Source organism: Macaca fascicularis, chromosome 11 (assembly GCF_037993035.2).
Source record: "Macaca fascicularis isolate 582-1 chromosome 11, T2T-MFA8v1.1".
NCBI lineage: Eukaryota > Metazoa > Chordata > Mammalia > Primates > Cercopithecidae > Macaca > Macaca fascicularis.
In genome coordinates this window covers 11,928,562-11,955,763 of record NC_088385.1, presented here as the reverse complement: position 1 = coordinate 11,955,763, position 27,202 = coordinate 11,928,562, and the positions used below count along the sequence as shown (strand labels likewise).

The following is a 27,202-nucleotide window of genomic DNA, read 5'->3' as shown; positions in this document are numbered from 1 at the left end:
GCTAGCAGTTTAGAGATTGGGCTGTTTCCTGACTGATACATATCCCTTCACACTTCGATAATTTAACTCTCTCAACTGCATGTGAAAGATCTTAGCTGAAGATGACTGACAGTGTTATTTATTCCATGTTAGAGTTGCCTACGGCAACCCAAGCCCAGAATGACTACGGACCACAGCAAAAATGTGAGTTAACCAAGGTAGCATGGAAGACGATGCATAGTGACAGTAGGCTACGGATGAATGGGGTATAGAATAAGTTTAAAGCAGAGGATGCAGAAGAATCGAGCATAATTTGAGGAAATACTTTTGGTTCAGTTTAAAGTCCAGAGTTGGAATATGAAAAATTGGTGTATGGTACAGGATCTGATCTTAGGCCTCAGGTAAACCCTTTTCTAACCATTCACTTCTTTGATCGCATCTTAGAAACCCAACCTAGGGCATTGCCGTTATTCCTTCTTGCTCCTCTCTAAAGCGGGAACTTTGTTGGGAGAACTTTATCTCTTTAGCTATATTTGGAGTAACCTTGGACCAGCTGTTTAAAAGTATGGCTGTTTTTCTGACTATGGAATGAGGAGGACACCAATAGTTTTGCTGGTGGATAATACTAAGAGCTTTGTCAGGAAAGAAACTGATTTACACATCTAGATTTTTTTTTTTTTTTTTTTTTAACTTCAGTGTTGCACTAGAATGGTGACAGGGAAGAAACAGGGAAGAAAAAGTATCAAGAACACTACAGAGAATAGTCTCTGTGACTGAGGATTTGAAGGCAAAAGAGCCATTTGTACATAGAGCCCCGAGAGAACATTATCTGAGACAGATAGGTAATAGTGCAAATGCCAAAATTAATCCTTGATTTTGTATCTTAGGCAGTAAACTCCCACGAAGTATATTCTTTAGGGTAGTTCCCTAAGCTTTCTCTCTTTTTACTACATAGTTTTACTATTATAATTTTTAATGTCTTTTGAGAGTGTTGCCTTAATTTGCTAAATCATTCTAGTATACTTGGGATATTTAGACTTATTTCTATTACTATAAATTATACAGCATTGGACATCTTTATTTGTGTAATCTTTTCCTAGTTTTGAATTATATCTGTGTTAATTTCTAAGGAATAGAAATATTAAGTTACAAGTAATGTATATCTCAAAGTATATGTTCAAGGTCACACACACAATTGGGTGATAAATTGGAACCTACTTGGAACTATTTAGAGACTTTCAATATACACTTAAAGTAAATTTAAAAAATTTATTTTACTTCTTGAATTGGCTTGTGGTTACACAAATACAATTATGCTTTGATACCTTTTTTAAATTTAGCATAACACAAGAATGAACGTTTGTGTATTTCATTAAATGTTCTCCTGTGATGCAAATGTCTTTTTAAAAGTTTTACTAGAAATCTAATGCCTTTGGGTTCATCAGTCCAAATACTTATTATGCAGAATTCTCTCTTTATGAAGGCATCTCTCATTATACATTTTTTTCTTTAAGAAGTTTGGAATACTCCATAGATACACACATAGATAGAATAATTTATCTAAAATGTAAACAGAAAATTGAAGCCCAAACAGGCAAGTTTAATTTCCTAATTCAAGGTTATTAAACAAAGGAATCAAAATTAGAACTTAAATATCATCTTACTTCACAGAGTTTTGCTCGTTACACGTAATTTCTACACTATCGGACTATGAGATACCTTCGATTTTAAAATAAAGATTTGCTGAAAATACTTCCATTTTTCAAATTTGAAATTTAGATTTAGGTTGTATGCAACATAGCTAACGTGAAGTAGTGTCCTATGCTTAAACATGGCATCAACCTAAACTTACTGCTCTTTTAATAATGACAGTTTACAAAGCACTTTTGAAATGTAGATTATTTTTATCTAAATTTTATGTATTTAAATTTTGAATGGATAATATGTTTACACAGTTCAAAATTCAAAAGGTACAAAAGAAAATAAGGTAAAAAGTCTTTTTCCTATCTTGTCTCCAGTGACTGTTTTTTTCCATTCCAGAGGCAAACAATGTTATCAGATTCTTGGATGTGCTTGCAGAGATATTTGTATACCCTGTTCTGCAGAACGTTTCTTTGTCTTGACTATATATCTTACAAAATATTCCATATCAGTTAAAAAAAAAGCCAGTCTTTATTAGAAGCTGTGTATTCACTTTATGGATATATCAAAAATGTATTTGACAGGCCTTTTACTGATAGAATGTAGATTGTATTCAGTCTTCTCCTCCTACAAATATTGCTGCCACGAATAAATATGACATTTTGCACGTGTGAGTATCTGTAGGAAAAATTTCTTAAGGAGAAATTTCTAGGTCAAAGGGTAAATGCCTTTGCCATTTTGGTAGATATTGCCGAATTATCCTCCAAAGAGGCACCAATTTGTATTCTCACCACCTGAGTATGAGACAGTATAAGTCACAATTTCAAAGGAAAAAAGCATTCTTTATCTTGATGAATACAATAAGTTATTTGATACAGGTGTTAGTGGTTACCTTTGACTTTAGAGCAAGTTCCTGATACATCTAGAAAAGGAAACTTTATGGCCTGGATCTCGGTTTCCATTAGGCCAAATTGCTTTAAGATGCAGTATCCTTCCCTGACTTTCTCTTTTCTTTCAACCTATCTTCTGACTCAGGATTGTGCTTTGATTCTCTGTTGTTGCAGCTTCCTCTTCCAGGCCTTCTTGTTCTTGCCTTGTGGCAATAGCTTTGGGGCTTCTGACTGCAGTTCTTATGAGTGTGCTGCTATACCAGTGGATCCTGTGCCAGGGTAAGTGCAAACTTAAACCAAAATTAATCTTTCATTTTATATTATAAAAGCAATATAACATAGCAGGAGCTTTGAAAAATCAAAAAATAATTCAAACAAAATACATCGACATCTTTATACAACTATTTCCTGGGTATAGCCTCCTCATCTTTGACCATGTGCATTTGTGTCAGTGTGTATTTTCTTTTTGTTTTTTGAGACAGGGTCTCCCTCTGTCACCCAGGCTGTGGGTGATAGATTTGTGTGCTGCTATACCAGTGGACCCTGTGCCACTGTACAATCACAGCTCACTGCAGCCTTGACCTCCTTAGGCTCAAGTGATCCACCTCAGCCTCTCGAATAGCTGGGACCACAGGCACATACCACCATGCCTGGCTAATTTTTGTATTATTATTATTATTATTATTATTATTATTATTATTATTTTTGTAGAGGCATTTCACCATGTTGCCCAGAATGATCTTGAACTCCTGGGCTCAAGGCATTCGCCCTTCTTGGCCTCCCAAAGTGCTGGGATTACAGGTGTGAGCTACCGCACCTGACCATATTTTCTTAATAGAACTGCAATCAAGTCCTTTTAAAATTTCTCCCACCTTTCTTTCTTCTAATGCAAGGCTGAGAATAGTTCTTATCATAGTATGCTCATAATTTTGTATATTGCTTTTTAATTTTATGTTGCCAGAAACATTTTTGTACTGCCATGTGTATTGTGATACTTGAATTATAATATTAATGATGTTTAACTTTTCACATATAGATATATCATAATGTAAGTAAACATATTCTGATTTTTTTTTTGTTTGTTTGCCAGTCCGGTGCTTTCACATTTTCTGAAACTAATTTTTCTAAGTTTAGTTCTTCTAAGTCCTTAAATCTAGTGATCTAGAGGGCTCTCAGTTTATTGTGTTACAGTCTAGAGTCCCAGCTTAGGTTTATGTTTTTAGGGGATGATAGTGACAGATTATACAGAAGTGATTTATTAGGATTCTTTTTTTTTTAATTAAAAAAAAATTTTTTTGAGACAGAGGCTTACAATGTCACCTGGGCTGGAGTGCAATGGCGTGATCTCGGCTCACTGCAACCTCTGCCTCCCAGGTTCAAGCGATTCTCATGCTTCAGCCTCCCATGTAGCTGGGATTACAGGCACCCGCCACCATGCCTGGCTAATTTTTTGTATTTTTATTAGAGACGGAGTTTCACTATGTTGGCCAGGCTGGTCTCGAACTCCTGACTTCGTGATCTGCCCTCCTCAGCCTCCCAAAGTGCTGGGATTACAGGTGTGAGCCACTGTGCTCTGCCGATTTATTAGGATTTTAAGAGTTTAGCTCCAGGGTTTCTACCTCAGATCCAAGTCTGACCTTTGACAAAAAGGAACTCCTAGGGAAGTTGGGAATTTCTAATCCAGGCTGACTAATGTCACAGTCGTATGGAAAAAGCACAAATCTATAAGGTGCCAATTTAACAGCTTGATCTCCAAAACTTACATTGGTTGTATGCCGGGTCTTCCTAGAGAACAATTATCTAATATTTATACGAAAAGTACTACTTTCCCCACTTTGTAACTCCCAAATCTAGAGTAGATATATACTCTATTCTGCAATTATATATCTACACATGTGCTCATGGAATATAATGGCTTATACTTGCTCACTGTAGAATTGTGCTTACGGTGAGTTTATGCAAATATGTTTAAGTATTGAAACTGAAGTAGAAAATCAGTAGAATTTTGGAATCTTGGTTGGAATTACCTTGAAAGCATATTCAGTTCCCTTTCATTTTTGATTGTTTGTTTTTGAGACAATGTCTTGCTCTGTTGCCCAGGCTGGAGTGCAGTGGTGTGATCTTGGCTCACTGCAACCTCTGCCTCCTGGGTTCAACTGATTCTCACGTCTCAGCTCCTAAGTAGCTGGAATTACAGGCGGGTGCCACCATGCCCGGCTGATTTTTTTGTATTTTTTAGTAGAGATGAGGTTTCACCATGTTGGCCAGGCTGGTCTTGAACTCCTGGACTCATGTGAGCCACCTGCCTCGGCCTCCCAAAATGCTGGTATTACAGGAGTGAGCCACCATGCCTGGCCAGTTCCCTTTCATCTTAACAAAACTATGAGCCAACCATTTTAAAGGAATGCGGATCTTCCGTATTTAAAAGATCTTGGTTAGAACATTCTATCACTTTTCACTTTAGCACCTGTTATGCTTCTCTGCCAGAAAACCCTTTTAAAAAAATATCAACGTAAGTTCTTTTTGCTGAAGTATAAGTGTTTTTTTCCAGTTTTCAATGGTGAGAGTTACATTTGTGATAATAAAAAAGCAAAACCTTTCATTCTAGTTAAGTTTGCTTTTCCTAGTTTCTTTTTTTTTTTTTTTTTGTGCATTTTTGGTTGGGCATTCTGAATGATTCTGCCTGATTTAAGTAATATACATTATGCAATTATGCAATGTATGCACTGAGCAAAGACAGTACACAGACGCATATCATACAAGCACACAGTTATCTGGTGTGTGTATATTACATGTGCACAGAGATCTCTAGCACAAGTAAAGTACTTGCTCCAGAGTTTTCAGGCAGATTGTTCTACATTTTCTTCTTTGCTCCTTCAGTTATAGTCCTATTCTTGTGTAGTGGAATACATACTTAGTAGATGATGGGGGTGGACATTATGAGGTATTCAAATTGAGACCATGCATTGTTACACATTTCTCTAACCCTTAATCTGAAAAGTGGTGGAGCAGGGAAGACCTGGGACTGCCATATTCCATTTTATCTCCCATTTCATTTCCAAGACTGAGTGGTCCATGAAGATGTGAACCAGGTCCTCTTCTTTCCTAGGCTCCAAGTACTCTACTTGTGCCAGCTGTCCTAGCTGCCCAGACCACTGGATGAAATATGGTAACCATTGTTATTATTTCTCAGTGGAGAAAAAGGACTGGATTTCTAGTCTGGAATTCTGCCTAGCCAGAGACTCACACCTCCTTATGATAACGGACAAACAGGAAATGGTAAATGCAAACATTTAGAAAATGTAGGGGTTTTGTTTTTGTTTCTTTTGTTTTTCTTAGCTGCTGTTTAAATGGATCATGTATCCTCTTTTGAGGAACAGAAGGAATCTGTGATTTGGGGGGATACTGTATTCTTCCGCTTCCCTCTTCTTCTCTTTCCTCTTCCTCTACTTCCGCCTTCTTCCCTCTCCTTCCCCACTCTTTACTCTTATGCTGTCTGCTCCAACAAACCTCAGTTACAGCAACCCAGATGCTTGCATAGCATGTAAGTGTGTATGTGGGGCAAGGAGGCAGAAGGATGGTGAGTGTTTTGGAGAGGAATTAGACTTGAAATACAGCTCTAGTTAAAAGAAGTCTTAGGTCTGGAAACATACAGGTCCAACAACAAGGTAGCAGATTGTTGGGTTTTGTTTGTTTGTTTGTTTGTTTCTGAGACAGAGTCTCCCTCTGTCATCCAGGCTGGAGCACAGTGGCATTATCTCGGCTCATGGCAACCTCCGCCTCCCAGGTTCAAGTGATTCTCCTGCCTCAGCCTCCCAAGTAGCTGGAACTACGGGCGCCCGCCACCATGCTGGCTAATTTTTTGTATTTTTGTAGAGACGGGATTTCACCATGTTAGCCAGGATGGTCTCGCTCTCTTGACCTCGTGATCTGCCCGCCTCAGCCTCCCAAAGTGCTGGGATTACAGGCGTGAGTCACCGTGCCAGGCCTGGCAGCAGATTCTTATATAGTGGAACTTGGGAGGGAGGGAAAGATAGAGATCACGAGGACAGAGTGATTGTGATAAGGGCTTAAATGCCTTCTTTTAAAAAGTTTTCCCTTTATTCACTGGAATCCAGTAAGTTCCAGACTGCAGTGTCAAGAAAGTTGGGATATAAGCACCTGTGTTTGTGTGTGTGTGTGTGTGTGTGTGTGTGTGTGTGGTGGCCTCCACTTCCTTCAGGCCCCTCAGATCCTTCCTATCCACCCAGCAATCTCTTGGAAAAGAACTTGCTATTGGTTCTAGACCATCTCAAGGCAACACAAGGAATTGACATCCTGAGGTTGCCTAGTATAAAAATCAAATTCTAATTTGTCTACATAAATAACATCTATAAGGAAAACAAGAAATCTTAGTTTCATCTTTAGCACTAATTTAATACTGATTTTTGTGTTTTGCTATTGTTTTCTGTTTTCTTTTTTGGGGTAGAATCTAGTCACAGAGAACAGTTTATTGAGAATTAAACTATATTAACTTACCTTGGAAAAAATCCAGAGGTTACTCTAAAGCAGCTGGGGATAACATATAGTTCCTAAATTTTATAACTACCTATACAGCTACCTATATAAAGCATACAGATTCTTGTTTTCTGTCAAAGAAACACTTACTCCTTTGGAATTCCACATAGAATCTAAACTCTAAATCATTCCACATATGTGACTAACATTTTTTTTTTAAGTCTTCTCTAAGTGAGGTGGCAGAATGCATTGAGTCATACTCATTAAACATGCCATCTTAGTTTTATGGCCTCCAGCAAAATAGCCTTGCTTTCTGGACCTTGTAGCAACCCCTATTCTTATTCTGATATAGTGACTCTGAGGATTCGAGCTGACTGAAGTAAATAGCAGAAGTGAGCCATGAATTTGAAACATTGAGGGCAAAACTCATAAACAGAAGTCGTGAGTCATAGCACAAGACACTGCCACAGAAAATTGTGGTGTAGCAGCTACTATACATTTCACAGTGTGATCATGAGAGGTGAGGAGGGAAAGGATGAAGGCACAGAACATCTGGGAAAATGGCAATATTGCTGTTTCTCTGAGGTATCCAGAGGAAGGGCAGGATCATTAGAGGGATTTTGTCCCTCCTTTGTTTCCTTACATGCCGCCATTCCTGAGACTATTGTTGAGTAAAACCAGCAGAGTTACACTCACTGCATTTCCAAATTGAGTTTATTTTCTCTTAAGGCTCCGTGGGGCCAGGCCAGTGCTGGAGAGGGTGGAATGTCCCTGCTAGATGTCATAAGTTTGACCTTTGACACTCCCCTGGAATCTTACTTGATTCTCTGCTTTGTTTTTCTTGCTCTGACTTTTGTCAGATTCTGTAGAACCGAATTGACTTTTACCTGACCTGCTGCGTCTCTTGTTCTAGTGTTACTATTCTTTTGTTCTCAGGGCAAGATTTACATACTATTTTGAGGTATGTACAGTGTTTCTAGTATCATACTGGGGTCTGAGCCACTACCAAAAGAGCAAAAAGTAAAAATAAAAAAGAGAGCTCTATGGATCTGTTAAAACTGAAGTTTTTCAAACTGCCGTTCCATTGGTGGAAAGTGCTAGAGGATTTCGTTGCTGTATGCAGAATCTACAGGCCTATGGAAAATATCCCTCTCATGCTGTTAAATGGTCATCTTTCATTGAGATACTTAAGTAGAGTTCACCTCCTATCTTAGATCACTTACGGCAAAGTGTACAATAACAGAGGCTACCGTAGATTGAGCACCTGCTTTTTGCCAGGTGTTTTATGTATAGTATTCTTTTGTTTTTTTTTTCCTTTTTGAGAAGGAGTTTTGCTCTTGTTGCCCGGGCTGAAGTACAGTGGCACAATCTCGGCCCAATGCAACCTCTGTCTCCAGGGTTCAAGCGATTCTCCTCTTTAGCCTCCCGAGTAGATGGGGTTACAGGCGCCTGCCACCATGCCCGGCCTTTATGTATAGTATTCTTAATCGTCACAGCAATTCTGAAAAATAGAGTTCCACATCCCCATTTTGTTGGTGAATGAGTAAAATTCAGAGGAATTGGCTGGGCATGGTGGCTCCTACCTGTAATCCCAGCACTTTTGAGAGACTGAGGTGGGTGGATCACTTGAGGTCAGGAGTTCAAGAGCAGCCTGGCTACAATGGTGAAACCCCGTCTCTGCTACAAATACAAAAATTAGCTGGGCATGCTGTTGCGCACCTGTAATCCCAGCTTCTTGGGAGGCTGAGGCACCCGAATCGTTTGAACCCACGAGGTGGAGGCTGCAGTGAGCTGAGACCGCACCATTGCACTCCAGCTTAGGCAGCAAAGTGAGACAGTTTCAAAAAAAAAAAAAAAAAAAAAATCAGAGAATTAATGAGTATAAGTCTAAGGCTACAAATCTGGCAGAGCCAAATTTTAAATTCTACTCTAGTGGGCACGGTGGCTCACACCTGTAATCCTAGCACTTTGCAAGGCCATGGCAGGTGGATTGCCTGAACCCAGAATTCAAGACCAGCCTGGGCAACATGGCAAGACCCTGCCTCTACAAAAAAATACAGAAATTAGCTAGGTGTGGTGGCATGCACCTGTGGTCCCAGCTACTCGGGAGGCTGAGGTGGGAGAATTGCCTGAGCCCAGGAGGTCAAGGCTGCAGTTAGCCATGATCACAGCACTGCACTCCAGCCTGGGCAATGGAGTGAGAGTTTGTCTCAAAAAAAAAAAAAAAAAAATCGACATCAACTCACCTTCAAAGTCACTTATAGAAATATTGTATTTGACAACTTCCAGAATCCATTTTGCACATGTTCAACAAGATAACTTTTTCTACTAATTGTCTTCTGGTTTCTTTTCTATACATATTTAAATTTTTTTTTGAATTTGACATACAGAATGTACATTGTATGACCGTGGAGATTTAAATTTATTTATTGTGATGAAGTCTCACTATGTTGCCCAGTGTGGTCTTGAACTCCTGGGCTCAAGTGGTCCTCCCGCCTTGGTCTCCCAAAGTGCTGGGATTATAGGCTTAAATATATTTAAAATAGTGAGATGCTTACTTATAGTTTCTTTTTTTTCTCTCTGGGACCTTAAGATTATTCTTGATAGAGAAAATAAAAACAAAATGGAAATTAAATTGCTCTATTATTTTCTCATTTTTGTGTTAACATTATAGCATCAGCCCTTACTCCTTCTTGCCCTTTGAGTATATCTTTAGATGTTTGGATATATTCAAATTCTTGATTTTTCTTGCCATTTTCCCCCCACCAAGCTCAGTTCGTCCTGGATGTTGTTAGCCGTGATTCCTTATAGTTATTGGTATGTTATTTTAAAATATGTATTCATTAGTGAGTTCCCAGTGAAACTGCTTTGATTTCTTTAGATCTATTCTGATGTTCCTTGCCCTATAATATCTCTCTTCCTCATTATCATCATTTGGAATTATATGATCCAACTTTACTGTTGTAACAACCTCTCATTCAACTTTACCTATCTTCCTAAACTTGGGATTCCCTGAACTTCTGGCATGGGCTTCTCACATATTTAGGATTTACATCTAATAATACCCAAGGTTTCCTTCTTTGGGTACAGCAATACAAACGCTACGGTAACGTGGTCACTTTTCTGTATATTTTCAATCGGGTAATGAAAACAGCTTGGTTTCTCTCAGACAGTCATGAGTATGCTTCTACTATATTTCTTACTAGCTGTGTGAACTTCAGCAACTTCCTTAACCTTTTTGACTCTCAGTTTCCTCATGTACAAAGTGAAGATAAAACTTTCTAGACTGGCCGGGCGCCGTGGCTCACGCCTGTAATCCCAGCACTTTGGGAGGCCGAGGCGGGTAGATCATTTGAGGTTCGAGGTTCAAGACCTGGCCAACATGGTGAAACCCCATCTATACTAAAAATACAAAAAGTTAGCCGGGCATGGTGGTGCACGCCTGTAATCCCAGCTACTCAGGAGGCTGAGGCAGGAGAATCACTTGAGCCCTGGAGGCAGAGGTCGCAGTGAGCCGAGATCAGGCCACTACACTCCAGCCTGGGAGACAGAGTGATACTCTGTCTCAAAAACACAAAAATCTCAAACAACAATATAAAGTCCAGAGCCAAAAATAACTTTTACTTTGCTCTTCTGTGTCCCAAGACACAATTTCAGTAAAAGATACATCACAGAGTAAATTATGACTTGTTGAATTGAGTATTTTGTTTATGAGGAAATCTGAGATGATATGTCAGAAGATTCAAAGAAATGGCTGGCAACAGGGTAGATGGTAGGGGAACTGTTTTACTCTGGAGGTCTTCACAGTCTGGTAATGTGTGTCTTTTGTCACGCTTCTTTATAATCAGATTAAGCAGCTAGTGTGAACTGCATAACAAGGGATGGGCATGATAGGCTAGGATATTTCCACTATTTTTTAACTTGAAAAATTGTGGGAAAATATGCATAACATAAAATTTACTATTTTAACCATTTTCAAGTGTACAGTTCGGTGGCATTAAGTACGTTCCTATTGTTGTACAACCTTCACTACCATCATCTCCAGAACCTTTTCATCATCCCCAGCTGAAGGTCTGTACCTCTTAAACAATAACTCCCCTCCCTCTAGCTCCTGGTGATCACTGTTCTACTTATCGTCTCTATGAATTTGCCGATTCTGTCCTTCAGTGTCTAGCTTATTCACTTAGAATAATGTTTTCAAGGTTCTTCCATGTTGTAACATGGATCAAAGTGATGGCTGAATAACATTCTGTTTTATGGATGTACTACGTTTTATTTGTCCATTTATCCATTTATCCTGTTGGGAATAAGGCTGCTGTGAACTTGGATATCCATCTGTTGACGGACATTGTTTCCACAAGCTTTTAAAAAGAAGAGCAAATGATGGTTTATAGAGCAGGGCTTACTGACTTTTAGCATTGTGTACTTACGCAAAATTATAGGGAAAATTCTTATTGATGTTAAGCTGTAGTAATTTGTAACCTGTCAAATTTTCCTTTGAAATTTCTTAATGTTATTTGCATGTTTTTAGATGATGGTAATTAATGTGTTCATATTATAGGATATCTGAAAAGTCTGGAAACAGGCTAAACTTATTTTTAAACAGTAAGTTGCATTTTCAAGTAATACGCTCTATATTTTTACTCAATCTTGAGATGCGTTTTCAAGTGAAACATCTCTAAATTTAAAGCAATAGATATAATTATTTTTAGACCTTATGAGTACTCTGTATTGTAATTTTTTTCAAATTAGTAATTACATCCTTTGCTTTAAATACTTCACCTGGAAAAGTGTCTGAAGAAAAACACAATAATGATATTATTTGAAAATATGAGGCTGTAGGGTTCCCCAGTTCCTGGCTTTCTTTCTTTGCATTGGCTGAAAATCGCAGAAGGCCTTGACTGGCCTATGACCCACCCAGCTACAGGTTTTTCCCCTGCAGGCTCCAACCCAAACCCCAGCCTTGAATATTTCCAGTCACTGATAAAGGTATCTAGGTTGCAGCTCGAAACACTGAAATAAAGTAGCCTCAGCCCTAAGTCAGATTCCTTAAACCCTCATAAAAGCTCCATCTCTGACCCCCTTGCTGTGGACATACGTAGGTCAAACGTTCCTTTTCTCTGACTGTCCATCGTGAGGATTGCTGCAGCCCTCTGTAAGTTCCCGTAATAGATGCTTTTGCACGGATCACCTTGACGTTGAGTGCTTTATTCTATGGTATCCCAGCCAGCCCCATCTCGTGATGGTTTGAGGCTCTCCCTTGTGGGAATTCCCCTGTCGCTGCTTTCAGGATGATTTTAGCCCCGGGTTTGGTGGGACAAAACAGAGCTATACTGTCTAAAAATACCTTTATGCTATGTTTTTAGGCGTTTTGGAACACGTTATTTTATATTTTGCTTTTATCAAATAGTATTATTTCATTCTTGGTTTTTACTAAGCATTAAATTATTCCAGGTAATAAAAAATTGCAACCAGATTTTATTTTAGTTTTAAACAGTATTTTTACACATTCTGCATCATTTCACTATTGCTTAAATCTCTTCATAGTCTTAGATAAAATTCTACTAATTTTCAATTGTCATGAGCTATGAGCATGTTTATAGAAATCATTTTGCTTGCGGTCATTTATTTACATTATATTCCCTAGAATTAAGTTGGCTAATCAAAAGATATGATTTTACAGTTTCAATGTATTGTTAGTTTTTCTTAATATGAGTTGAAATAACTTACATACATTCTGTAAACCATGTTAATTTGGAAGTTTAAGGAATATGCTTTGTGCCTTAATGATATTTTAATTTCAGTTAAAAATATTACATACAGAAGTGTGTGTGGAAGTTATAAATGTTGAACTAAAAAAGCAAGAAAGGAAAAGACAAGAAAAAGTGCACCTGATTTTGTTTGTTTGGATTTTATCTTCACTTTGCTTTTAGGGTTTGCATTTTTTCTAAAATATAAGCAAACATTACAAATGCTAAGTGACATAACACCTAAGTGTTCTAGCTCACACCTTCTCTGGGTGACAAGAGTTCTCGGTCACCACCTTTACCTATACTTTTGTTGTTGTTGTTTGAGACTCTCACCCAGGCTGGAGTGCAATGGCACAATCTCATCTTACTGCAACCTCCACCTCCCAGGCTTAAATGATCCTCTTATCTCATATCTCAACCTCCCAAGTAGCTGGGACTACAGACATGTGCTACCTTGCCTGGCTAATTTTCATATTTTTTGTATTAACAAAATACAAAAATTTGGGGTTTTTGCCATGATGCTTAGGCTGATCTTGAACTCCTGGGCTCAAGGGATTTTCCTGCCTTGACTTCCTGAAGTGCTGGAATTACAGGTGTCAGCCACTGCAGCAGACTAATTTATACTTTCATGCTGTTTCTACAGTTATACTTTCTACAATTTCTACTTTCATGCTGCTTCTATATTCTCTCTCTCTCACTCTAATGCACACACACACGCAGACACACACACACAGACACACACACACACACACACACACACACACACACACATCCATGAGTACATAGAATAGGTTTTAGCACTATGGTTTTGAAGGCCTCTTCCAAGTGGAAGATTTTCGAGTGAAGGTGCCATAATAAACATTTTCAATATCTAGCCTCACCAATGAGAAGTTGTAAAAGGACTGATTGATCAAGTGACTTAGAATTATATGGGTCTTGAGGGTAGTAAATGAGCACAGGATTGGGGTTTGTATGTGGGCATTACCCAATCCTAGCTCTTCAGACTCTAATTGAAGTTTCTGAGCAAATCTTTATCAATTTCTGTGCTTCATTAGCTGCCATTCCTCCTCTTGAAATGAAAGAAAAGGAAATGGACTATTTTTCTCATAATTCCAACGGAGAAATTGGGAATTACTCTTTTATTCCTTTTGTTAATTTTAATCAATTTATTTTTTCAAATATTTAGTTTATAATTTTTGATTCACATATACTCAAATTTTATATACTTTGAATGCAGTAACATTTATTTTTGAGTCTTTTAGATCGTGGCTATCACTACCACACCAATTTTGTGAAAATATTAAAAAGAAAAATCCATTCTTTTTTTCCTAATTTAAATAATTCTTTAAACAAGTTGGTTAAGAAATGTAAAAATTTTAAGCTATGTTGAAAATTACAGTGTCATTTCATCTGTCGTATACTTCATTCACTCTCCTGTCTACCTCCTTACCCCCAGCATGCACAGTTAAGAGTTTTACAGAGAGAAAGTAAAAAATATAGAGTTTCTGTTCAGAGGGTTTTAACTTCCTGCAGCATAATACCTGATTGTGTGTTCTTTATTTCTATAAATACTTATTAAACATAATTCTTTTAAAAAGAGATGGGATCTCACTCTGTTACCCAGGCTGGAGAGCAATGGCATGATCATAGCTTACTTCAGCCTCAAACTTCTGAGGCTCAAATGATCCTCCTCCCTGCCTCTGCCTCCCAAGTAGCTGAAGCTACAAGCACATGCCACCATGACCAGTTGGCTAAATTTTTAAATTTTTGGAAAGATAGAGTGTTACGATGTTGTCCAGACTGGTTCTGAACTCCTGGCCTCAAGTAATCCTCTCACCTTGGCCTCCCAAATTGCTGGTATTGTAGGCATGAGCCACTATGCCTGGTCTGCATTTATTGAGTATAATTTTATGTATTTTTCTAACTGCTAGGGATATGGTAGTCAAGAGTTGTTGCTGTTATGATGTTTACATTTTATTTTATTTATTTATTTTTGAGGAAAATGATATTTTAAATTTAATTTTGTTATTAACATTTTTAAAATTGACACATAATTACATATATAGGGTATTTATCTGAAGGAAATAAAATCAGTATGTTGAAGAGATATGTTCACTCTCATGTATATTGTAGCAATATTGACAATAGCCAAGATATGAAATCCACCTAAATGTTCAACAACAAATAAATGGATAAAGAAAACTAACAGAAGAACAGAAAACCAAACACTGCATGTTCTCACTCATAAGTAGGAGTCGAACAATGAGAACACATGGACGCAGAGAGGGGAACATCACACACCGGGTCTGTTTGGGGGTCGGGGGCTAGGGGAGGGATAGCATTAGGAGAAATATCTAATGTAGGTGACGGGCTGATGGGAGCAGTAATCCACCACGGCACGTGTATACCTATGTAACAAACCTGCACATTCTGCACATGTACCTCAGAACTTAAAGTATAATAATAAAAAATGAAATAAAGAAAATGTGGTATGTATACACACTAGAATACTAATCAGCCATAGAAAATAATGAAATCCTGTCATTCATAGCAAAATGGATGGAACTAGAGGACACCATGTTAAGTGACATAAACCAGGAACTGAAAGTTAAACACTGCATGTTCTTGCTTATGTGAAAACTTAAAAAAAGTTGACCTCAGAACAGAGGATAGAAGAAGCTGGGAAGGGCTGGGGAAGGGGAGGTTAGGGAGAGTTATGTTAAAGTATACAAATTACACCTAGACAGGCAAAATAAGTTCTAATGTTCTATTGCAGTGGTCTCCAACATTATTAGCACGAGGGACCTGTTTCGTGGAAGACAATGTTTCCATGGACCTTTGGCGGGGGTGGTTTCAGGATGAAACTGTTCCACCTCAGATCATCAGGCATTAGATTCTCATAAGGAGCAGGCAGCCTAGATCCCTCACATGCGCAGTTCACGATAGGGTTTGTACTCCTATGAGAATCCAGTGCTGCCGCTGATCCGCTGATCTGACAGGAGGCAGAGCACAGGCGGTAATGCTGCCTCGCCCAGCCACTCACCTCCTGCTCTGCAGCCCGGTTCCTAACAGGCCACAGATTGGTACTGTCCATGGCCTGGGGGTTGGGGACCCTTGCTCTACAGCACTGCAGGGTAACTAGAGTTAACAACCATGTATTGTATATTTTCAAATAGCTAGAAGAGAGGATTTTGAATGTTCCCAACACAAAGAAATGGTAAATGTTTGAAGCGATAGGCTAATTACCCTGCTCTGATCATTACACATTGCATACATGTTACATGTGCTTTCATTGTCTTCGGAAGAGACAGACAAAACTAAACAAATGAATATGGTGATATGTGCTTTAAAGAAAATGAAACAGTATGATGTCATAGTAAATGTGAATACTATTTTAGATTGGTTAGTTAAGGAAGGCCTCTTTCGGGAGGGAACATTTGAGGTGATATCTAGACCTGATTGACAGCCATGTAGAAATCTCAGGAAAGATAGTCCAGGCAGAGGGAAAAGCTATGCAAAGACCCTGAAGCAAGAATGACCTTGGCATGTGAAAGGAACAGAAAGAAGGCTCATGTGGCTGGCACCTAGGAAGTAAGTAAATGGTTAGCAGGGGCTAGATTATGTAGGACTGTGCGTACATTGTAAGGATTTCAGATTTTATTCTGTGTGAAAAGCGAGACCACTGGAGGACATTAATCAGGGGCACAGAGTGATGAAAAGTTTAGCACTGGGAGAGAAAACTTGGATGATTATTTGATAAGGATCCAATTCTTGGATGAATTCTTTCACCCACATGACCTCATCTTCTCATCTCTAAAGGTGAGGATAATAATAGTTGCCTACCTTCCAAGATGGTCAAGAATTTCATAACTGGAAAGAATCCTAGAAAATATCTAAGCTAAACGCTCATAAAGAAGTTGAAGCTCAGCCAGAGTAAACCACCTGCTCATCTTCAGATAGAAGGAGGGAGCTAGGAGCCTCCAGAATTTTGTTTCTGTTTTGTTTTCCTAAATGCCACACTGTGTATGTAGTATTTCAAATGATGTTGGGAATGAACGCAGAGGGATTTTGCAAACCTTAGAGTGCAATACAAATGTAAGAGATAATTGTTTTCAGGATACTGGGTTCTGAGAGAACAAAGTCATCATAAGGCATAGATTATTTGGGAAGAAAAGCATTGATAAACAAGTCATACTCATTTTTCAAATGCTTCGTCTAGGAACCACCACAGTCATGTCCTAAATGGAAACAGGACCGAAACCCAGTGAAGAGAAAATAGAGGTTATTCTGACCATGAGAAATAGCACAAAAGATTCCTTTTCTCTCCTGTAGTGTCTTTACTAGAAGTGCAAAGAGGCTTTTTGCCTCTCTTAACTTTATTTTATTTTGTTTTGTTTTGAGATAGAGTCTCACTCCGTCACCGAGGCTGAAATGCAGTGGTGCCATCTCGGCTTACTGCAATCTCTGCCTCCTAGGTTGAAGCGATTCTCATGTTTCAGTCTCCCAAGTAGCTGGGATTACAGGCACCCGTCACCATGCCTAATTTTTTTTTACTTTTTTATTTTAGTAGAGACGGGAATTTTGTACCACGTTCACCAGGCTGGTCTCAAACTTCTGACCTCAAGTGATCCACTCACCTCGGCCTCCCTAAGTGCTGGGATCACAGGCGTGAGCCACTGTGCCTGGCCTTCTCTTAACTTTAGAAGAGCAACTCTATTTGTGCTCATGCAGGGTCCAAGTAGGCAAAGAGAGACAGTTAAGAGCAGAGGCCATAAATTCTTACTCTTCAGCAATCATCTTTCAGGAGTGGAATAAAAACAACATCAAAATGGGACATCTGGTGGTATAATAATCACCATAGGCAGTTGAAATTGTGTTGCTTTCTTAGTAGTTTCTAGATAAAAAAGAATATTTTATTCCAAAGGTGTTTGACCAATTAAGCTGTCATTAGAAAATATTGCAACTGTAATTGTTAATTACACCAATACTAAATCCTACAACAAAATTAGCTTGGATTATCTTTTTAACCTTTTATTTTAATCTATTTTAATCTTTAATATTTTATTTTATTTCATTTATAGAGGCAATTCTCTTAGGATATAAACTTCTTCATTTGAATGTCAGACTTTGCAGATCGAAGGATCTTTTATCTCTGTTCTGTTGGGTAACATGGCACACATAAGTGGTGTAGCCGATATACCTTTACCTTAAACTTATTCCCTTAAGAACTGTTTTCTTCTTGCCATATACAAGATTGACAAGGACATGGAAAATGAGACTTTGGGAAAAAACCAAGAATATTGCTATAGGTTTAATCATAATTTACATATTTAAGGATGGGAAAGATGACCACTTCTGCAGCAAATGTGGAGCTTCTTTCTTTTGAAATAATCTGAATACCTATCAGGCACTCCCTTTAATTAAGGAGAAAATTGCAGTGGAAGGTAGAGATGTAATATTTTCTTATTTGCTACATTATAAGAATCCAGATATGGATAGAAAGGTCAATTCTAGGATGCTGCTCCTCTCTACAGTTAACAAATCTTTAGAATTAGATGTTAAATGAGAAATTAGTTATTTAGAGTGAATAGTTGTCTTATCTTGGGCTGCTCAAACAAAATACCATAGACTGGATGGCTTAAACAACAGATGTTTCTCTCTGTCAGTTCTGATGGCTGGAAAATCCAACATCAAGGTTCTCTGGCTCCTGGTGAGGACCTACTTCTGGCTTGCACATGGTTGCCTTTTTGTTGTATCCTCACTTGGCAGAGAGAGTGCTTTGGTCTCTTCCTCCTCTTGTAAGGACACTAATTGCATCATGGAGGCCCCACCCTCATGGCCTTATCTATACCTAATTACTTGTTAAAGGCTCCACCAGCAGGTATCATCACATTAGGGGTTGGGGGTCAACATACTGATTTTAGGAAGCATTCAGTCCTTAAGAGTGGTGGTGATGGAGGGTGTAAAGAATGCTAGTTTGTCTTTTAATTAGTTACTTAACTTAGTATTAGGAATCCAACGTGGAAAGGAATAGTTGTTTGACTGTGACACTAGGTCTCGTTTTTGGTTTTCAACCTTTCTCTTAGAGCCTGCTCCAAGATTTCCTCAGTGAGGCCTTTCACTGGGTTGGTCTGAGGAACAATTCTGGCTGGAGGTGGGAAGATGGATCACCTCTAAACTTCTCAAGGTAAGGGGCTTCAAAGGAGTGCCAAGAAAGAGAGAGAGGAAAAAGGAAAGCCAAATTATAATACTTGGGGAATAGATTAAGAAGAGCAGATGGAGAGGAGAGGAAAAAGTGAAAAGGAGAGGAAATAGGGAACAAGGAAGGGAATGAACAATGGGTAAGGGCAAAAAATAAAAAATAAAAAAAGGTGATAACATTTTAAAGAGAGGCTAATGGACAATTTTAATTCTTCTGCCTGAATAGGGAGAAAGAATTTGCTCAATTTTTATCCCTTCATGCCTTTCAACTCCTTTTCTGTGCATACGGCCTCAAGTGATTGACTTTTCTGATTTCTTACAGGATTTATTCTAATAGCTTGGTGCAGACATGCGGTGCCATCAACAAAAATAGTCTTCAAGCTTCAAGCTGTGAAGTTTCTTTACAGTGGGTGTGTAAGAAGGTCAGCCCTTGATGGATGACCACTCTGTCCTGACCCTCAGATCTGTCATGTATCCCTAAAAGGAGGGAGCTGGCCACTGGCTGTTGGGAAAGCCATGAGTATGTAGTTAGCAAATACTGAACTTGCTCAGATATGGCATTAGATGCAAGACAACCTCCTGGGGATTGATGCCTAACTGATGGATTCTCTTTGAGACTATTTAGATATTATGTGAACAATTTAAAGACCAGATATAAGCAAGTTTTTGAAATAGATAAGTTTGTTTTTTTTGTATTTCTCAGTATGGCAACTAATGCTGCCACTCTCATCCCCATCCCAACCATCTCTGTCAAAAATATACCTTTTTCATGTTATATTCTGAACTAATCTGATAAAATCTATGCCAATATATGCTATTGCTTATGTAGTAGATAAGTACGTTATTGCTGTACTCCTCTAGTACATTACTGATCCCTGATGGTATATTTTTATCCTAACAGTGACTCTTTGCAAATCAAGCTTTATTCTAAAGAATAAACCTAGCTGGCATGGTGGTGTGTACCTGTAGTCCTAGCTATTTGGGCAGCTGAGGTGGGAGGGTGGCTTGAGCCCAGGAGTTTGAGGCTGCAGTGAGCTATAATTGCCTCACTGCACTCCAGCCTGGGAGATACAGCAAGACACCATCTCTAAAAAGAAAATAAATACATAATGCTAATGTGAGAATATAAATTGTGGGAAGTGAGTGAGGGCAAGGTGGTACTTCCTCCTTCTCAGGTCTTCACACTTAATGCAAAAATCCGGTCGTAATTGATTTTGTTTATTTTCTGAGTATACATAGATGTGGTTGAATTAACCAATGTGTGATTGTATCTTTTCCATTCTGTGACTGTTTGACCTGCATTTTAATTTCAAGATAGCAGTCAATTCGATAAGGCATTTTCATAGAGGAAAGTTTATAGAAACACTTTATGTGCTTGGATCACCAGATTATCTTAGGTACTAAGGCCTCAAAAATAAGAAAAACTTTATTATTTCTCCTCAGTAGAGTTTGGACATACATAAGGAGAGAAGGTGCAGTAATGAAATAGACCATAATTCTGTAGTGTTGATGATCCCGGATTGTAATCTTTTGTTTTTATCTTTCATAGTTTTTTTTTTTTTTAAAAAACATGGACTGTATCTTATCTACCAGTGTATCCCAAATACCTAAGACGGTGCTTACATTCAGTGACAAATAATTAAATGGATGAATAATAAATAATAATGAAAACTGTTCATTCTAGTTATTTCTGTTAGCCTGTAAATTAGAGGAATTAAAGATGAGAAAAACAGTATATCCTAATCCTTCCTAACTCACCAGTATGAGTCTTCAGTAGCTAACTCTAAAAAGGCAAAGGGCCAGTGAATCTGGATACAGTGCTCATAGAAGGAAGTCATGGAAACAAGCTCCTGTCTCCTAGTGATCTCTTTCCTTTGGTTCTGGCGCAGGAAGTGTCCCTGAGTTACGGATATGACGGTAGTGACTCTCACTTCATTAAGGATTTAATGAGAGCGATTCCATGTGGGCCATGGCTTGGCTACTGCAGGGTGGACAATTTCATTTACTTATTGAAAGAGAAGAAAAGGAGAACTACAGCCGGGTCTTAAATTCTCACCTGAGCAGGCAGGATGTGTGCAGACCTCCTCTGTGACTAGGGTTCAGGCCTTTTATAAGGATTTATCCACCTATTATCAGAACTGGATGTGGTTCTTCATTGCTTTGTCTCCCTTAAGGTTGTTACAAGAGAAGTAACAGTTTACTTCCTGGTTGCTTATTTATTCCTTAGACTTATTTATGAAGGGCTGGGGTCAGTTAGTAACTCAATTCTTGTACCTTACTTAGTGAAATAAAGTTTGGTAAAACTAGAAATGAACAGTTGTTTTGATTAGCACTTACATTGCACAGCGGACTCCTTTGATGGACATTATACATTAAACATATCTGGGACATTCAGTGTTTGGAATAAGACATTTATTACAGATTATAACAGAGCAGTCACAAAATTAAAATGAAGAAAATCCAGGAACACACAGGAGGAGGCGGAGCAAGAAGCCTCCACCGATTTTTCCCCTGTAGGAATACAAACGAAACAATTATCCGCACAAGAAAGCACCCTCGTAAGAACCAAAAATCAGATGAGCAGTCACAGTACCTGGTTTTAACATCATATCAACAAAAGAGGCACTGACGAGAGCAGGAGAGACAGTCTTGATTTGCCAGTGCCACCCCTTCCCCATCTCCCAGCAGCACAGTGTGGGGTGGAGAGAGAGTCTGTGTTTCGGGGAGGAAGAGTGCAGTGACTATGGGACTTTGCAGTGGAACTCAGTGCTGCCCTGTCAAAGCAGATAGCAACGTGGGACAGAATTTAGCCATTGCCCACAGAGGGAGCATTTAGACCATCCCTAGCCACAGGGGAATGGTGCATCCCAGTGGTCGGAACCTGAGTTTCTGCTAGTCCCACCACTGCAGGCTAAAGCACTCTGGGATCCTAAATAAACCTGAAAGGCAATCTAGGCTACAAGGACCACAATTCCTGGGCAAGTCCTGGTGCTATGCTGGGCTCAGAGCCAGTGGACTTGGAGGGAACGTGACCTAATGAGACCCCAGCTGGGTAGCCAAGGGAGTGCTTGTGTAACCCCTCCTCCAACCCCAGGCAGTGGAACTTGCAGCTCTGGGAGAGACTCCTTCCTTCTACTTGAGGAGAGGAGATGGAAGACTAAAGAGGACTTTGCCTTGCAATTTGGATACAGCTCAGCTAGAGAAGGATAGGGCACCACCACGCAGAGTCCTAAGGTCTCTATTCTGGGACCTAGTTTCTGGATGATATTTTAAGACACACTCTGGACCAGAAGCAACATGCTGCCTTGAAAGGAAGGACTCAGTCCAGGCAGGATTCATCACCTGCTGACTAAAGAGCCCTTTGGCCCTGAATAATCAGCAGCAGTACCCAGGCAGTATTTGCCATAGGTATTGGGTGAGATCCAGTGTCATGCTGGCTTCTGGTGTGATCCAGCACATTCTTAGCTATGGTAGCCATGAGGAGAGACTCCTTCTGCTTGAGGAAATGAGAGGGAGTTTGGACGTAGATAAGGAGAGATTTAACCTAAGACTAATGGGGACTTTGTCTTGCAGCTTAGGTATTAGCTTGGCTACAGTGGAATAGAGCACCAAGTAAGCACCTGGGGTCCTCGATTCCAGGCTCCTGGATAGCATTTCTGGACCTGCCCTGGGTCACAGGGGAGAGAGCCCATTGCCCTGAAGATAGAGACCCAGGCCTGGCAACATTCACCATAAGCTTACTGAAGAGCCCTTGGGCCTTGGCTTTCAGTGATAGCCAGGTAGTGGTCACCACAAGCCTTGGGTGAGACCTAGTGCTATGCTGGCTTCAGGTCTGACCTAGTGCACTCCAAGTGGTGGTGGCCACAAGGGTACTTGTGTCACTGTTCCCCTAGCTCCAGATAGCTTAGTAAGGAGAGAGAGACCCTGTTTCTTTGGGGAAAAGCAATGGAAGATAACAAGAGGCTCTGCCTGGTAATCTAGTAAATTCTCCTGTATCACACCCAAGACCACCAAGGTGGTACTTCTATGAGTCTGCAAGAGTCACAGTGTTACTGGGTTTGTGGTGCTTCCTAATGCAGATGTAGCTGCAGTGACCAAAGATTTAGATCACAACACTTCCCTTTGAAGGACTGGAGAGTTTTCCCAAGAAGGATGGGTACAAACAAGCCCAGACTGCAAAGACTATAATAAAAACCTAACTCTTTAATGCCCAGACATGAATAAACATCCACAAGCATCAAGACAATCAAGGAAAACATGACGTCACCAAATGAACTAAATAAGGCACCAATGACCAATGCCAGAATGCAGAGATATGTGACCATTCAGACAGAGTATGTGAAATAGCTGTTTAGAGGAAGTTCGATGAAATTCAAGACAATTGTATTAGTCTGTTTACATGCTGCTGATAAAGACATACCTGAGACTGGGCAATTTACCAAAAAAAAAAAAAAAAAAAAAAAAAAGAGGTTTAATGGACTCACAGTTCCACATGACTGGAGAGGCCTCGCAATTACAGTGGAAGGTGAAAGGCACATCTCACATGGCAACAGACAAGAGAAGAGAACTTGTGCAGGGAAACCTCCCTTCGTAAGACCATCAGATTTCGTGAGACTTATTCACTATAAAGAGAATAGCATGGGAAAGACCCACCCCTATATTTCAATTGCCTCCCACCAGCTCCCTCCCACAACATGTGGGAATTGTGGGAGCTACAATTCAAGATGAGATTTGGGGTGGGGGCACAGCCAAACCACATCAATAACATAGAGAAGGAATTCAGAATCCTATCAGAAAAATTTAACAAAGAGAGCAAAAATTTAACAAAAATAATTTTGAAAAATCAAGCAGAAATTCTAGAGCTGAAAAATTCAATTAACCTACTGAAAAATGCATCAGAGTCTCTCAACAGCAGAATTGATCAGTCAGAAGAAGGAATTAGTGAGCTCAAAGACAGGTTGTTTGAAAATATGCTGTCAGAGGAGACAACAGGAAAAACAGAAAAGAATGAAGCATGCCTACAAGATGGAGAAAATAGCCTCAAAAGGCCGGGCGCGGTGGCTCAAGCCTGTAATCCCAGCACTTTGGGAGGCCGAGACGGGCGGATCACAAGGTCAGGAGATCGAGACCATCCTGGCTAACACGGTGAAACCCCATCTCTACTAAAAACTACAAAAACTAGCCGGGCGAGGTGGCGGCGCCTGTGGTCCCAGCTACTCGGGAGGCTGAGGCAGGAGAATGGTGTGAACCCGGGAGGCGGAGCTTGCAGTGAGCTGAGATCCGGCCACTGCACTCCAGTCTGGGCGACACAGGGAGACTCTGTCTCAACAAAAAAAAAAAAAAAAAAAAAAAAAAATAGCCTCAAAAGGTCAAATCTAAATGTTATTGACCTTAAATAGGGGGTAGAGACAGAGATCAGGGTAGAAAGCAAAGGGATAATAACAGGGATCTCTCCAAACCCAGAGAAAGATATCAATATTCAAGCCCAAGAAGGTTATAGAACACCAAGTAAACTTAACTCGAATAAGACTACCTTTAATAATTGAACTTCCAAAGGTTAAGGATAAAGAAAGTATCATAAAAGCAGCAAGAAAAAAAGAAACAAATAACATACAAAGGAGTTCCATACAAAGGAGAAGTTTGTCTGACAGCAAACTTCTCAGTGGAAACCTTACAGGTCAGGAGAGAGTGGCATGACATATTTAAAGTGCCGAAGGGAAAAAAACTTTTACCCTAGAGTAATGTATTTAGTGAAAACATCCTTCAAGCATGAAGGAGAAGTAATGATTTTCCCAAACAAACAAAAGCAGAGGGATTTAGTCAACACTAGACTGGTTGTATAAGAAATGCTAAAGGGAGTTCTTCAATCTGAAAGAAAAGAACATAAGGTGCAATAAGAAATCATCTGAAGGTACAAAACTCACTGGTAATAGTAAGTACACAGACAAACAGAATATTGTAACACTGTAATTGTGATGCATAAACTACTCATATCTTGAGTAGAAAGTCTAAAAGATTAATAAACCAAAAAATTAATAACTGCCACAACTTTTTAAGACAGACAGTACAAGAACATAAACAGGAACAACAAAAAGTTCAAAAGTGGTGGCATGAAGTTAAAGTGTAGAGTTTTTATTAGTTTTCTCTTTGCTTTTTTGTTTAGTCAATCAGTGTTAAGTTGTCATCAGTTTAAAATAATGGGTTATAAGATATTATTTGCAAGCGTTATGGTAACCTCAAATCAAAAAACATACAACAGATACACAAAAAGTAAAAAGCAAGAAATCAAAACATACCACCAGAAGAAATCACCTTCACTAAGAGAAAAACAGGAAGGAATGAAAGAAGGAAGAGAAGATCGCAAAACAACAAGAAGACATATAACAAAATGGCAGGAGTAGGTTTTATCAATAACAATATTGAATGTAAGTGAACTAAACTCTCCAATCAAAAGACATAGAGTGGCTGAATGGATAAAAAAACAAGACCCAACCATCTGTCACCTACAAGAAACACGTTTCACTTATAAAAACACACATAGACTGAAAACAAAGGGATGGAAAAAGATGCTCCATGCCAATGGAGACCAAAAAAGAGCAGGACTGGCTATATTTCTGTCCGATAAAATAGATTTCAAGACAAAAACTGTAAAAAGAGACAAGGTCTCTTTGACCTTGTGATAAAGGTGTCAATTCAGCAAGAGGATATAACAATTAATTGTAAAGAAATATGCACCTGACACTGGAGCACCCAGATATATAAAGCAAATATTAGAGCTGAAGAAAGAGATAGACCCCAATGCAGTAATAGCTGAAAGACTTCAACACCCCACTCTCAGCATTAGAGATGTCATCAAGACAGAACATCAATAAAGAAACATCAGACTTAATCTGTCCTATAGACCAAGTGGATCTAATAGATATTTACAGAACATTTCATCTAATGGCTGCAGAGTATGCATTCTTCTCCTTAGCATATGGATCATTCTCAAGGATAGATCATATATTTGGCCACAAAACAAGCCTTTAAAAGTTCAAAAAAATTGAAATCATGTTAAGTATCTTCTCTGACTACAATGGAAAAAAAAACTAGAAGTCAGTAACAAGAGGAACTTTGAAAACTATATAAACACATGGAAATTAAAAATATGCTACTGAATGACAGGTGAGCCAATGAAGAAATTAAGAAGGAAGATAAAAAACTTCTGAAAACAAATGATAATGGGAACATAATACCAAAATATATGGGACACAGTGAAAGCAGTACTGAGAGGAAAGTATATACCTAAAACTGCCTACATCAAAAAAGTAAAAATGCCTCAAATAAACAACTTAACAATGCATCTTAAAGAACTAGAAAAGCAAGAGCAAACCAAACCCAAAATTAGTAGAAGAAATAATGAAGATCAGAGGAGAAGTAAATGAAATTGACATGAAAAAAGATACAAAAGATCAATGAAACCACAAGTTGGTTTTTCTAAAAGATAAAATCAGCAAATCTTTAGCCATACTACTTAAGAAAAAAAGACGATCTAAATGAGTAAAATCAGAGGTTAAAAAAAGGGGACATTACAACTAACACGGCAGAAATTCAAAGGATGATTAGAGGCTACTGCAAGCAACTATATGCCATTAAATTGAAAAACCTAGAAGAAATGGATAAATTCCTAGACAGATACAACCTACCAAGACTGAACTATGAAGAAATCCAAAACTTGAACAGATCAACAATGAGTAATGAGGTTGAAGCTGTAACAAAATGTCTCCCAGGAAAATAAAGCCCAGGACCGAATGGCTTCACTGCTGAAATTTCCCAAACATTTAAAGAAGAACTAATACCAATCCTACACAAATTATTTTATTTTATTTTATTTTATTTTATTTTATTTTGAGACAGTGTCTTGCTTTGTTGCCCAGGCTGGAGTGCAGTGGCACAGTCTCGGTTCACAGCAACCTCTGCCTGCTGGGCTCAAGTGATTCCTCATGCCTCAGCCTCCTGTGTAGCTGGGATTACAGGTGTGCATCACCACACCTGGCTAATTTTTTCATTTTTAGTAGAGATGGGGTTTTGCTATGTTGGCCAGGCTGGTCTTGAAATCTTGACTGCAAGTGATCCACCTGCCTCAGCCTCCCAAAGTGCTGGTGTTACAGGTGCAAACCACCGTGCCCAGCTCTCAAACTATTTTAAAAAATAGAAGAGGAGGGAATGCTTCCAAACTCATTCTATGAGGCCAGTATTACCCTG

At 39.0% G+C, this 27,202-nt stretch overlaps 1 protein-coding gene across 2 annotated transcripts; it reads left to right on the top strand.

Moving 5' to 3' along the window:
- The first annotated feature begins 6 nt into the window (after nucleotides 1-6).
- Nucleotides 7-23,963, top strand: KLRG1 (killer cell lectin like receptor G1). 2 transcript variants are annotated; one of them, XM_065523726.2, is made up of 5 exons: nucleotides 7-183; nucleotides 2,685-2,789; nucleotides 5,704-5,789; nucleotides 18,844-18,944; nucleotides 19,281-23,963. In XM_065523726.2, the coding sequence occupies exons 1-5, from the start codon at nucleotides 102-104 to the stop codon at nucleotides 19,390-19,392; spliced, it is 486 nt and encodes a 161-aa protein (XP_065379798.1). In that variant the 5' UTR covers nucleotides 7-101; the 3' UTR covers nucleotides 19,393-23,963. The 2 variants fall into 2 exon arrangements, with proteins under 2 accessions (XP_065379798.1, XP_005570117.1); XM_005570060.5 differs by having other exon boundaries at nucleotides 5,620-5,789.
- Nucleotides 23,964-27,202: the final 3,239 nt, after the last annotated feature.

Excerpts from the sequence above, each read along its gene's own strand:
- KLRG1 (XM_005570060.5), top strand. The coding sequence starts at position 102 with ATGACTGACAGTGTTATTTATTCCATGTTAGAGTTGCCTACGGCAACC. Across the intron at positions 5,790-18,843 it reads TAACGGACAAACAGGAAATG|AGCCTGCTCCAAGATTTCCT; the intron begins GTAAATGCAAAC and ends CCTTTCTCTTAG. Across the intron at positions 18,945-19,280 it reads TCACCTCTAAACTTCTCAAG|GATTTATTCTAATAGCTTGG; the intron begins GTAAGGGGCTTC and ends GATTTCTTACAG.